Source organism: Streptopelia decaocto (genome assembly GCF_964273445.1).
Source record: "Streptopelia decaocto genome assembly, chromosome: 6".
In the NCBI taxonomy this organism is placed as follows: Eukaryota; Metazoa; Chordata; class Aves; order Columbiformes; family Columbidae; genus Streptopelia; species Streptopelia decaocto.
This window is the reverse complement of record NC_138660.1, coordinates 59,364,665-59,377,950: the sequence shown is the minus strand read 5'-3', so window position 1 is coordinate 59,377,950 and position 13,286 is coordinate 59,364,665. Positions and strand designations below refer to the sequence as shown.

General features: G+C 39.3%; 1 protein-coding gene across 1 annotated transcript; it reads left to right on the top strand.

Annotated features, from left to right (window-relative positions):
* The first annotated feature begins 1,318 nt into the window (after window positions 1–1,318).
* On the top strand, window positions 1,319–13,286 carry DDX18 (DEAD-box helicase 18). The gene is made up of 14 exons (XM_082056330.1): window positions 1,319–1,509; window positions 1,646–1,825; window positions 3,233–3,376; window positions 3,898–4,033; window positions 4,491–4,591; window positions 4,703–4,902; window positions 4,991–5,105; window positions 6,590–6,729; window positions 7,579–7,740; window positions 8,700–8,852; window positions 9,562–9,675; window positions 10,479–10,535; window positions 11,908–12,085; window positions 12,710–13,286. The coding sequence occupies exons 1-14, from the start codon at window positions 1,392–1,394 to the stop codon at window positions 12,850–12,852; spliced, it is 1,941 nt and encodes a 646-aa protein (XP_081912456.1). The 5' UTR covers window positions 1,319–1,391; the 3' UTR covers window positions 12,853–13,286.

Below are 13,286 nucleotides of genomic sequence, written 5' to 3'. Positions count from 1 at the left end.
TTCAGTTTATTTTCAAACGCAGCTGATGCAGATGGCAGTTATTCATTCAACTTAATAAGCCAGTGGCCGGACCTGTTATCCAGTCTGAGAAAGTCTGGACATGATCATGTGGTTCATTCTCTGAAGTTCTGGAAAAAAAAAAAAAATGTAATTCTCTTCCTGAGGATCCCATATGATCTCTGCAAGACAACAATTACAGACAGTGACAAATTATTTTTGTTTCATCTCTAACATTAGTATCTTTAAAAACAAAAACAAAAAAAAGTTACATGCAATAAACACTTCAAAATTAATATAGTAATATGAGTAGTTCTGCAGTTTATTCTGCGTTACAGCAAGGTATTGCAGGCTGAGCCTTACACCATCTGCAGTCATTCAGACTTCTAACATACTGGTGCCCTGTTAAAGCTAACGAGCTGCTGTGAATCCCCGTACTCCTTGTGCCATCTGCTGGTCACCAAGCATCTGAAGGGCGCTGCATTCCAGCCTGCAGGAACTCAACCTTTTTGGGCAGAGGGTGCAGAGCCAAAAAGCTGAAGGACACCAGAAGGAAAGGTCTGTCACTGGGATGGAGGAGCAGCTGGGAGCTGCAGCTGGCCAGATGGAAAGCGCTGCCTAAAAGAGTTCCAAGAAGCAGAGCCCTGGAAATGAGGGGCTCCCACTTTTTAGCACTGCCAGGCTGGTGATAATCCAGAGGATTCCACATTCTTCGTGCCCACCAGGAGGAAGAGGCAGCGGATCGGGTGGCTACTGGAGATGCGGGACTTCACTGAAGGCACCGCTGTGTCCCTTATCCCCAGGGTCACCGGTTCCGCAAGTCTGAAAGTGTCACCAGCTCTACCGCTGGAAGTCGGTATCGAAAGTTTCCAGCGCTCGGTGCTGCAGCCCGGGGATCCCCGCTTTGGGCACACGGGTGTCCCCAGCCCCTCCGGCTGCACACCATGGGACACACAGGGTGTCCCCAAATCCACCTTCCCCGGAGGTGCGACATTCGGGACCGCACAGGTGGATGCCCGGGGGCGTTTCTTTCCCCGGTTGGATTTAAACAGCTGTACAAGTGAGCGGAGGCAACGCCACCGGGCAAACGGGCACCGGGGGGCAAGGGATGCCTGTGGAAGAGATGGTAACTGCCTTCCTGGCGGTAAAACGAGCCGTTTTCCACCCTCGCCCGGGGACACACCGGCCCGGGCAGGACCGCCGGTGCCATCTCCGAGGTCACCCCCATCAGGGACGGGGACCCTGACGCTGTCTCCGCCGGGCCGCCGGGGGGCGCTGCGGACCGCCCGTCAGGCCTCGCGGACGGCGAGGGGGAGGAGGCGGTTCCGGTGGGACCGGATGCGCCGCAGCGCCGTCCCCACGTGTGTGCGCGGGAGCGGACGGAGGCGGCGGCGATGTCGGTGTCGGTGGCCGCGAGCAACCTGCCCATGCGGCTGCTGCGCAGGAAGATCCACAAGCGCAACCTGAAGCTGCGGCAGCGCAACCTGAAGCTGCGGGAGGCCGAGGGGGCAGGTACGGCGGGGCCGGGCCGGGGCCAGCTGGGCATGCGGAGCCTGTCCCGGGCTGAGCGCTGGCGGAGCGGTCGCTGATTTTGGTTTCCCCTTCTCTCTCCCAAACGTGTCTCCGCACCGTGCGGTGCCTCCGCCAGGCGAGGCGGCATCGCGGGGCTCCCCGGAGGAGGCGGCGGAGGAGGAGGCGGCCCCCGAGGTGGAAGCGGCGGCGGCCGGAGCGGTCGCGAAGGGTGCGGAGGGAGCCGGGCCCCGCGGCGGGGAGGAGAAGAAGAGGAAGAAGAAGAAGAAGAGGAAAGCGGCGGCCGCGGCGGGAGATGGTACGTTATCCGAACCGCAGCTTGTCTCTTAGAGCTGAGTTGTTCTTGAAAGAAGGTGCTTTTTGGGGTCTCCATTTTCCACTCTGTCGGAGAGGAGTCACAGAATGTCCTGAGTTGGAAGGGACCCACAAGAATCATCGAGTCCAACTCCTGTCCTGGCATGTGACAATCCCACAGTTCACACCATGTGTCCGAGGACGTTGTCCAGTCTTTTCTTGAACACTGTCTGGCTTGGGGCTGTGACACCTCCCTGAGGAGCCTGTTCCAGTGTCCAGCACCCTCTGGGTGAAGAACCTTTTCCTGATGTCAGACCTAAACCTCCCCTGGCACATTTTCCTGCCATTCCCTTAGATCCTGCCATTGGTCACCAGAAAGAAGAATTTGACACCTGCCCTTTTGAGGAAGCTTTGTAGCCCTCTTCTGGATGCTCTCCAGTAGCTTAGTATCTTGTATCTTTTTTATACTGTGCAGCCCAGAATTGCACACAGTGCTCCAGGTGAGGCCACACCAGAATTTGTCACCTGGATATGAAAAGCACCATGTGTTGACCTGGTGTATGTTCTAAAACTCTGGAGATCTTCAGTTACTCGTTTCCTTATTCCAGCTGTAACATTTGAGCTCTAATATATACTAAACCTGTAGCAACCCATTTAATTCTTGCATAAGATTCTACTTCGTAAAGATAAGTTTAAATGTTTTGCTTTTTTCGTGCAAATATGTATGCTGGCTTTCAAAGCAGAGCTTTGACAGATGCTTTCAATGCAGCCATTATGCCTTTTGTATAACACATTAAGCGTTTGGTGACATTTCCATATTATGAAACTAAAGTATACTGGGAAACTACCCCAAATGGTGTCCTGCAAATATTACTTGATTTTTATATACTTATATATACACACACAAAAATACTTTTATATATATATCTGAAACATTTCTCTCTTAGGTCTTTGATCTTTGTGACACTTCTAATGGTTATGCAAATTAAGAGGTGTTTTCATGCAGTTCTCTGAGGATTCACATACTCGAAACAGCACAGGGATTACATTTCATGTGACCTGAGTACAACCCTTGTTGGAAGCTTTATGGCTGCGCTACAGATAGGAAAGAATTTTGTAACTTGTTCCATGTTTCTGTAGAAAATGTCATATAGTATACATTAAGCTTCACTGTTCTACTGTGCAAAGTGGATTGTATGCAAGGAATTTCTGAATTTTTTCCTCTCTGCCTCAAAAATTTCCATAGAAAGCTTGCCTCCTTTTCTTGTGCCGCCATCCCACCCCATGAAAAATGCAAGATGTTTGTAAGTGGTTTACAGACTAAAGAAATTCAATCCGTGGAACAGCTTTTCAGGATGAACATGTCCTTCATATCTCTAACTGACTTGTCTTCTGTAAAATAATGTTTTAGATACAAAAACTAAAAAAGCAAAATGCGAAGAAGATGAATCTGTGGAGGTAGAAGATGAAGACAAGCAGGATTCTGGAGAGAAACAAGTGGAAGAGGAGGAGGGGGAGGAAGATGAAGTGCCCAGTTTACCACTAGGTGTAACAGGTATCTTGTGTCTCTTTTTCATACATGTGCAAAAATCCAAGGTCTAATGCTTTCTTCCAGAGCAAGTTGCAGTCTTGAAATTATCTGTAGAAGTCAGGGGTTTGAATACAGGTGACACTGGCAACGGTACAGCTGTTATTCAGTTACTGTTCTTTGAAATTTGCATTACGTACACACTCTTGTTAGTCTTAAAATGACTAGTGAAAACCTGTTTTAAAAAATATACACACATATCTGTAACTGTAGAAGAAAAAGTCCAAGAAGAGCAAGGCAGAGGTGTACAACTAGTAAATTTGGCATGAGAAGTGGCGCATTCACGTTCATTGTTAACAGCTCTGCAGTATTCCTAGAAACACGTTAATCAGTATTTCGTCAGTGTCTTCACATTTTACAGTAGAAAGGAATAACAAAAAGTCCTTTGCTTTGATTTTTTTTTTCCATCTAGGTCAGTTTTAACTGTGTCATCTCAGAGGACAAATGGAATTGAAGACTTTTTATTTCTTTTTTCCTTCTTACTTCAGGTGCTTTTGAAGACAATTCCTTTACTTCCCTGGCTGGTCTTGTCAGTGAGAACACACTGAAAGGCATAAATGACATGGGGTTTACACACATGACTGAAATTCAGCATAAAAGTATTAAGCCACTTCTGGAAGGCAGGTAAGAGTCTTTTTAATCATTGTATTGACTCCAGATGTCGTCTACATTTTGCTAGCAAGCTGAATGCATGAAATGTGACTTTCTGCAGCTAAAATGCTTTTTAAAATACGTTCTTGTATGTTTAAAATATTTTGTTTATAGACATTAATGCAAGTTAACAAAGTATGTCTGTGTTGCCTGTGAACAAATACTTAGGGTAAGCTCATGGAAACTGTTTTGTGTGTGTCTTTGAAAGCAGGGAAGTCTGTTTTCGCTAGTCTGGTGTCTCAAAGAGTCTCTAGAGCTGTGGTGACGAGTTGCTGCGGACCACATCTGCCACCGAGCTCTTAATACCAACTCTGCTGTTTTTGCAGAAGCCATGTTATGTTTTTACGTTGTCGACATCATTCAAGATAGGATTGTTCTTTTTTCTGTACAATTAACCGAATACTTCTCTTTCTAACTTTGCTGCACACAGGGATATTTTAGCAGCTGCAAAAACAGGCAGTGGCAAAACACTTGCGTTTCTTATTCCTGCAGTAGAGCTCATCTACAAGTTAAAATTCATGCCTAGAAATGGTAAGGCTCTTCATTTCATAGTTGAATTTTACTGTGGCCATCAATTTAGGAATATAGCCAGGAGGAAGATTGGACGAGTTGTAACTTATTCGTGTCTGATGTATTTTTTAGGAACAGGTGTTATTATTCTTTCTCCTACTCGAGAGCTTGCTATGCAAACCTACGGAGTTCTTAAAGAACTTATGAATCATCACGTTCACACCTATGGTCTGATAATGGGGGGCAGTAACAGATCAGCAGAAGCACAGAAACTTGGAAATGGAATCAACGTCATTGTAGCAACACCAGGAAGACTTCTGGATCATATGCAGGTAGATAAAATCTTGATGTCTTATCTGCATTATTAAAACATAATAAAACTGCTGTCCCTGTCTGACTCTGAATTTGTTAATCTTCTAGAACACTCCAGGTTTCATGTACAAGAACTTGCAGTGTTTGGTAATTGATGAGGCGGATCGGATCTTGGAGGTTGGATTTGAAGAAGAAATGAAACAGATCATAAAACTTCTACCAAGTAAGAAAAAAAAATCTGTCTTTCCTGGAAATCACTTGATTAACATTATGTCTTCTTTATGACTCAATTATTATAAGAGAAGTCATTAATTTTTATAGTTCTGTAAATGCACTTCACTGTGATTGTCTTACTCTGTCCTTTCTTTTTTCCTGATAGCTAGCATATATTATTTTATTTAAAATCAGTTATCTGAAGGACAGAATCTTAATATGCACTTTAGGGATATAATTCTGTTCATATAAGATCCTTTTAGTATAGCATCTACATTTTCCCATTCATTTTTCTCTGCCTGCTTATTTCCTATGATTAGTTATTACATAATAAGGCTGAAATATAAGGAAAAAGGTCTTCTGACTTGCAGTTCAAATTTTCTTCATGTCTCCAAGAACAGTATCTTACAGAAATTTTGTTGTGTATTTACCTTAACATTTTCTTTTCCTAATTTTTCATTTAGCTATTCTTTGTAATGAATGCATATAACACATTCTCAGAGTCAACAAGGTTCTCCCTTTAACTTCCAAAATACAGGAACAAAAACAGGGAAATAGTATATAAATAAATATTAAATATTAAAATTCAGATCTGCATGTTTCAAATGCAGATAGATAGATTTAATAAAACCTGTGAAGAATGTTAGTGAGCAGTGCTAAAAACAGAAAGGGAAGGAAGAATAGGAAAATTACAAATTAAATATATTTTTATATTAATTTAGTTTGTTTTCGTCTCATTAGGAAGGAAATAATATTTTAAAACAGACAGTTCAAAGTAGAAAAAAACACTTTAAAAGTGGTGACACCAGTTTTTCAAAAAGAACAGTTGCTACTGTTCTTGCAGTTGTGAAATGAAACAGGTTAAGTCTGTGTTTTCCATGTACTCATGTAACAAGAAAATGTTACCAGGTCAGGATGTGCATTTGAGCTGTGGGATGACGGTCAGGCAGGAGATTGTGTGTAGCTGTTCTAAGACCATTGGAGTCACTGGGGCTTGGTACAGATTTACCGCAACAGGAGCAACAGCATGCACAAACGCATGTGGTCTAGACTGATTTTTCAAGACGAACGGTAACCATGCACTTGCGTTTTGCTAAGCTTTTTCTTGCACAATCACTAGAATGATTTTTATATTCATGGGAATGAAATCAATTTATAGTTAGAATTACAAGGTCAGTGTATATTTAAATAATTGTTTGGTTACTAAATTGGAGTGCAAATGATTATTAACATTGTCCCAGAGAGAAAGAATATTGTGTTTTGATAGATGCTAGGATTTTGTGGGTGGGGGCAGCTTAAGTAAACATCTTGTACAATCCATAATACAATTACACTGGTCTTTGTTTGTGGTTAGCAGTATGTTTGAATTAGAATTTAATTGAAAAAAAGGAGAAGACTTGCTCAGGGAAGTTTGCAACTAGAGATTTCATGGACTTGCTATTTGAATTCTCCTTTAAAAAATGAGGCTGTTGTTCAGAACAAATATTTTTTCAGAGCGCCGACAGACGATGCTTTTTTCTGCAACACAAACCAGAAAGGTTGAAGATCTGGCAAAGATCTCCCTGAAGAAAGAGCCACTGTATGTTGGGGTTGATGACAACAAGGAGACAGCAACAGTAGATGGTCTTGAACAGGTAAAACACAAATGTTACTCAAAGGGTTTGATCTGTGAACATACCAATGTGTTTCAAGGGGGTTGTACAAATACTGTCTTAAAGGTGTTTACCATCCTAGTGGGCAAAAGCTTTCGGTTGCCTGAAGGGCTTTATTCAGTCTGCTAACTGCAGTAAATTATACGCATCCAGTCGATGTTTGCAGGACAGATGATATAAAACCTCATGGAATAGTAATACGGTTACTTGAACTTGTCTATTCCTATTTATATTATATACCTAAGCTCCAGTTGTTTAACTGTATTTTCCATGTTACTGACTAGCGAGATAAATACTTCAGATATGTTTCATTGTTGTTGCTCTAAATGCAGTTGCGCAGCAGTTTCTGGGTTTGTGCAGTTGACATGATGAATGTTGTTGTAAAATTACCAGTACCTATGTATTACCTTAAAGTAAATCAGTAGCAAGAACTCCATAAAAAAATCTTTGAAATCATAAAAAAAAAGTTAAGAACCCTATGCAGTTATTTTCATGCCCGATGTCAATAATTCAGAGTTCTTGAAATGAATTTTAATAGTATAAACTAATTTTTTACTGAATTTAAACTAGTTTGGATAATTAATTAAAAATTGCTTCTTCAAATTTCAAGTTAGTACAGTAAGTTTCTTGCCAAGTTCATAGTCTTCAGGAATTTCACATACCAAGGTGAGGGACAGACAATAAATCAAATGGTTGGGCCCAGTATAGCTGGAAAAATTAACTGTTTGGCTTATTTGTTTCACAGCATAACATTTCCTCTGTTTAACTGTCTTGCTGAAACAGAAGTTTGTTCCAGACTACTTTATTTAACAATACTTAAATTTTTTCCAGGGATATGTAGTGTGTCCTTCTGAAAAAAGATTCCTTTTGCTCTTCACATTCCTCAAGAAGAACCGGAAGAAGAAACTAATGGTATTTTTTTCTTCATGTATGTCAGTGAAGTACCACTATGAGTTACTCAACTACATTGATCTGCCTGTTTTGGCCATTCATGTAAGTGTTTTATCCATTGATTTAATTAATCTCATAGTACCTGAAGTTGTTACTGACCTCACGTTGGCCTTATTTCAGTCCAGTTTCTAATAAACAGATTCGCTGCTCACAAACTGATTATGGTCTTGGTAAGTCTGTAGAGGAAGAAGATAAAGCAAAGATGATGTAATAATGATATTTCAATATTGTCAGTCCTGTTATTTTCCAAACCAGGGTTGAACACTGATATTTATGTTCTGTGTGTGGAAAGCCTGTTTTCTTCCAAGGGGTTGCCTTTCATAAGCACTACAACTCAATTTGTGGAGCAAAGCTGCTGTCAGGGGAATCTAAATTCTCTAATCCCTGGAGTGATGGCTGCTTTTTCTAAGGCCAGGGTGATGTTTGGTTTTGCTAAGCCAATTGTTACCATTTGGATAGGTATTCTGAGTTTTTATTGAAACCACAAAATACATAGTCCAGGAGAAAGAGTTGACTGAACGTATATGAAATAGTTATAACTCACCACAAATGGCCTTTTTTATTTTTGTCTTTTGGGGACTTTTTGCTGTACTTTGATAGAACTTTTACAAGTATTTATATATTTTTTAACCTGTAATCTATTTAACATATTGCTAGACATGCAAATATCCCTTTTCTGAAGTTCAGCCATTTATGCAGCCCTCCTGAACAAAATGCTTATGTAACCAAATATTAAATACTTTGGAAGATAGAGTGTAGCCTAAGAGATGCTATTTCTTATAGCCGTGTGCTGCTGACCATGATAGTGTTGTTTCTTCACTTCAAAATGGTCCTGCGTGGTCTGTACAAGTCCCTGATATGGAAAGATGCCCCAAGTTATTTCATATTTTTGTCAGTGATATAATATGTGAAATGGGAAATTAGATTTAAGCTTACAAGTTGGCAGGTTTGTTTTTTTTTTTAGTTGATACTTCACCCTTAATGTGTGTGTTTCCTTTTAGGGCAAGCAGAAACAAACCAAACGTACTACAACATTTTTCCAGTTCTGTAATGCCGAATCTGGAATACTGTTGTGCACCGATGTCGCTGCCAGAGGACTGGATATTCCTGAAGTTGACTGGATTGTCCAGTATGACCCTCCAGATGATCCAAAAGTAAGTTGAGGAAATAGAGAAATGTCACAGCAACAAATCAAATCTTAGATAAAACATAATTACAGAGAAAAGCTGAAACTGCTGCTTGACAGGTCAGGATTCAGCCACGTTTGTATGTAGCAGTTCATTCCTTCTGTTTCCCTTCACCAGCTCCTAGGAGATGCTGCACGTTACTGAGGCCCTTGGTGCCTTTTTAAGAGTTGCTTTCTAAAAGATTATTTTCTTTAAATCTAACCAGCTGAGCAACAAAACACTTCTCAGAAGGAATTTGAGTTTCTCTCTGCATCCCTCAGTCTCCTAACGAGCTTTTGCAGTGGAAATTTGATTTTCATTAAAAATCAGCATTCTTATTTGAATAAATGTCCAGTGTAAACAAGCGAAACTCAGAAGTTTTCACAAATATACAGAGCAAATACACCAAAAGCAAAGTTTAATTTTCATTTACAGCAGATATAGTTTGTTGTTTTTTTTTTTTTCTTCAGAAAAAGGTAAAAATACTTTTAGTCAGGGGTTTCTGTCTCAGCCTAATTATGCTTTACATCTTCACCACTTGGTTTCCCTTATCTATGTGTCACTGCTAAGAAGTCTTAAAAAATATGGGTGATGCATTACACTAATGCTAACTTGGTGGGGTTTTTTTGTGAAGCTGTTTGATCATTACGTGTTTGAAAGACAGATTGGACTTGTTGTTTCTTATTTTTTCCCAAAGGAATATATTCATCGGGTTGGTAGAACTGCCAGAGGCATAAATGGTAGAGGACACGCTCTGCTCATTTTACGACCAGAAGAACTGGGCTTTCTTCGTTACCTAAAGCAAGCCAGGGTAAGCTAATGTCTAGTTGTTGGGTTTTTTTTCAAACTGTGCAATAGGTTTTTAAAGGCAAAAACTGTAATCCTTAATCCAACATTGTAATTTTTTAATGCAAAAAACATTCTGTTGCTTAGAAAATATTCAACTGAACATCTGACTTCAAGTCTGAAGTCAGCAGCACAAAGGTAAATATTGAATGTATTTATAGTTGCTTTGCAACTGCAACTTGTGTTATTAAAGGATAAATGTGCTATGACCTCTCTCAGGAAGGATACTGGGAGGTGGGCCATCCAGAGGGAATTAAAACGCAGAGGTTGCTCATGCAGTTTTTATTTTTTCTATTCAAAGAACCCATTGCATTTTGTTCAATTCCAAAAGAAGTGTAGCCGCCTTGTAATCATTTTAATATGATAAAACTGCACATGGTTTCTTGGTTGCTCTCCTTATGGGCTTGTTTGCACAAGAGTTTTGCCACTTGTAACTGAAGTGGTGACGCTTCTAAAGCAGAAGATAAAGGGGTAAAAGTATTGTACGGAGCGTCTTTGTTATTCTAGTTTAAAGGAAGTGATAATACTGGCATATTGATGTAAAAGGATTTTGTGATAAGAGTAATAACAGAAAATAGTGCGATCATTGATTTGAATAAAAGATGATGCCAAAAACCTAAAAATATGTACAAGTGTGCTTTTAAATCACAAAAACATCCTTGAACTTGAGAGTTGTAATTACATATTGACAGATACAGCTATGGTATTAAAAAACACATCGCTGTTTACACAGTATAAATAATCTTGATATTTTATTTCTTTTTTAAGGTACCACTAAGTGAATTTGAATTTTCTTGGTCAAAAATTTCAGACATCCAGTCTCAGGTATGAAATGACTTAATACTACAGCTGCTCTGAATATCTGTGTTATAATTTACATGGAGAATGTTAGTTTATAATGACTGCAGTTTAAAAATATGCATGCTTGTTTGGAAAAATTCCTGTAGATTAGTATGGGGCAGTAAATCCTCCTGTTGTATTGTCCCTTGATGACAGTAAAGCGATAAAATGTTTTGAAATTGGAGATTAATTCTAATATCCAGTACTAAATTGTCATAATTATACAGAATGAATTTGCTTGTAAGAATTGGTTTTATTTGCATTACATTGCAAAACCATGGTGATATAAACCGGATTTCAACTTTTGAACAGATTGTTGTTCTCTAGCATAGCAAACAGGGTTTCGGTGGCTTTTATTGAATGGTTACGTATATTCAGATTAATCGCAAGTAGCACGTGCTTTATGAGATTATTTACTCAAAGACTTCAGTGTGCAGAACGAGATCCCATAGCAACACTTGCAGATGCTAGTACATACTCCAGCTGGATTTTTAACTGCCTGATGTTGTTAAAGTCCAGTATCAGCTACACCTGCTTTGTGTTCCAGTGCTATAAATACAGCCATGGAGCACAAAGTTGGATAGAATGACTTAGATATTTCTGTAGTTGTGAATTTCCATTGTTTAGTTCTATGAATCATTCTTTTCATAAGAGCACTGTAAAGCTTCTTTGCATTAATTTAAATTTGAAATAGCAAGTACAAGAAGCAGTGACAGGCCTTGCAGAAAGATGTTCTTAGTTAAGAATAATTAGGGGATAACGATGTCTAATGTAACTTATTTTTCATGTGCTGAATTAAATGTATGTTAAACATCAAATGAGACATTTGGATCTAAAGAGTATTGGGAAATCAGCCCTCAACTAGTAAAACTTCTCAGTCGACACTACTGAATCTGCATTTTTGTCTTAGAATTAATACTGCACATTTTACAATTCATAATAGAGAAGACTATACATAGATTTACATGGAATGGTGCAGTTTAGATGTCTGACTTCAAAGTATACTGTTGCAATCTGTTAATTCTGAATACACATGGTGTCATAGTGTGGCTGCAGTTGTATACTCCTTCTGGACTAACTTGTCTGGGACAACCCAAGTTAATATTTGTGTGAATTTTCGTATTGCTGAGGCTTTGTGCTGTAATTCAGCTTCAGGCTTTTTTGTCCCTCTATTTGTTTATTAAAGCGCTCTGATATATTTATGTGCACTCACCCATCATGGGGCAATTTTTCTGAAGTGAATAGTAAATGTCACTGCAACCCACACAGTAAATAATTTGCTTGAATGTAATTTATACATGTGTTATAGCTATAATTGGATATGTCTTTTGGGTTTGGCTTTTTTTTCCCTCACCAGCTGGAGAAACTGATTGAGAAGAACTACTTCCTTCACAAGTCAGCCCAGGAAGCGTACAAAGCTTACATCAGAGCTTATGACTCCCATTCGCTGAAGCAGATCTATGATGTCAATAACTTGGATCTTCCCAAAGTCAGCCTTTCATTTGGCTTTAAAGTTCCTCCATTTGTCGACCTCAGTATCCTTTTACTGCAGCGTTTCAAAGCTGAATTTCTGCTTTATAAATGTTAAATGCAACTTACTGAAGTTCCTATGCTGCTTCAAATTCTGATTTTTTTTTTCTGTTAATCACATAAATGCATCATGCTCCAACCATGGTTTATCAAAGAAAATGCTAAATAGCAAATATTAAAGCTGCAAAAATGGCCTACAACTGTCCATGGTTTAGTGCATGTACATGCTGTACGTGCTTTAGTTGCTGCAGGGTAGCAGATACTGGAATTCATATGTGTACTTTTCTCCTCCATGCAAAATTATTTTCATTGAAAGGTACAGGCTTAAGTTTAATAACCATGGAATATTGAAAAAGAGGAGAAAGAGCATGAAATAGAAGACTCCATCTAGATTTCTGTCAAGCCTGCCAGGGGATGGAATTTGAAGCAGTAGTATTTTAGCCAACTCAGCCAACCGGAGAAATAAAAGCATTATTTAGAACCACAAGCACAAAGTTCTAGTTTTGCCCATGGTTATGCAACTCAACTTTTTGTATAATGCTGCTATTTTTTTCTCACATTAATAACTCATACCTAAAAAGCAACATTTCAAATGATTCCTTTAAGTTCTTTAACCAATAAAATTCCAGATGTGCACAGCAACCACGGCAGAAGACTACAGAAAAGAGGTGGAGGTGGAGGATTTGGTTACCAGAAATCGAAGAACGTCCACAAAGCTAAAATTTTCAAACACATTAGCAAGAAATCAGACAAACGGCAGTTTTCTCGTTAATCGTACATTCATTAAAACGCCTTTTAGCATTGGAATAGACTTCAGTTCAGGAAGACTCTTTGGAAGGGAGACTAAAGATAGGGAGAATATGGCCTGCTAACTTTGCTATACTTGTTGTAAGGAAGATGGTTGAATGTAATTATCTGAAGTCAATAGTACAGAGTTTTTTATTAAAGAAAGAAAAAGTACTTCTAGGATTTATAGAAGAATTTGCTTTATGTTTACCCTTTTTTCTGTGCACACCTCTGAAATTTTTTGAATAAATGCAAGGACAGATTATAGTGTGAGATTAAAAAAAATATTTTGCTCACATAAATCATTGCAAGGGTTTTTAGTGCTACAGAACTCTGCTTCGTCCATCAAACATGCTGAAGAATATAGCAAGATTCCTTTAGAACAGAAAATACTTATGAATAAAGGCTGTATGAACTTGT

What these genes read in the sequence shown, in the direction of transcription:
- DDX18 (XM_082056330.1), top strand. Translation starts at nt 1,392, where the DNA reads ATGTCGGTGTCGGTGGCCGCGAGCAACCTGCCCATGCGGCTGCTGCGC. An exon ending in ACCCTCCAGATGATCCAAAA is followed by an intron (nt 8,853 to 9,561) that starts GTAAGTTGAGGA and finishes TTTTTCCCAAAG; the next exon opens with GAATATATTCATCGGGTTGG. An exon ending in TCCTCCATTTGTCGACCTCA is followed by an intron (nt 12,086 to 12,709) that starts GTATCCTTTTAC and finishes ATAAAATTCCAG; the next exon opens with ATGTGCACAGCAACCACGGC.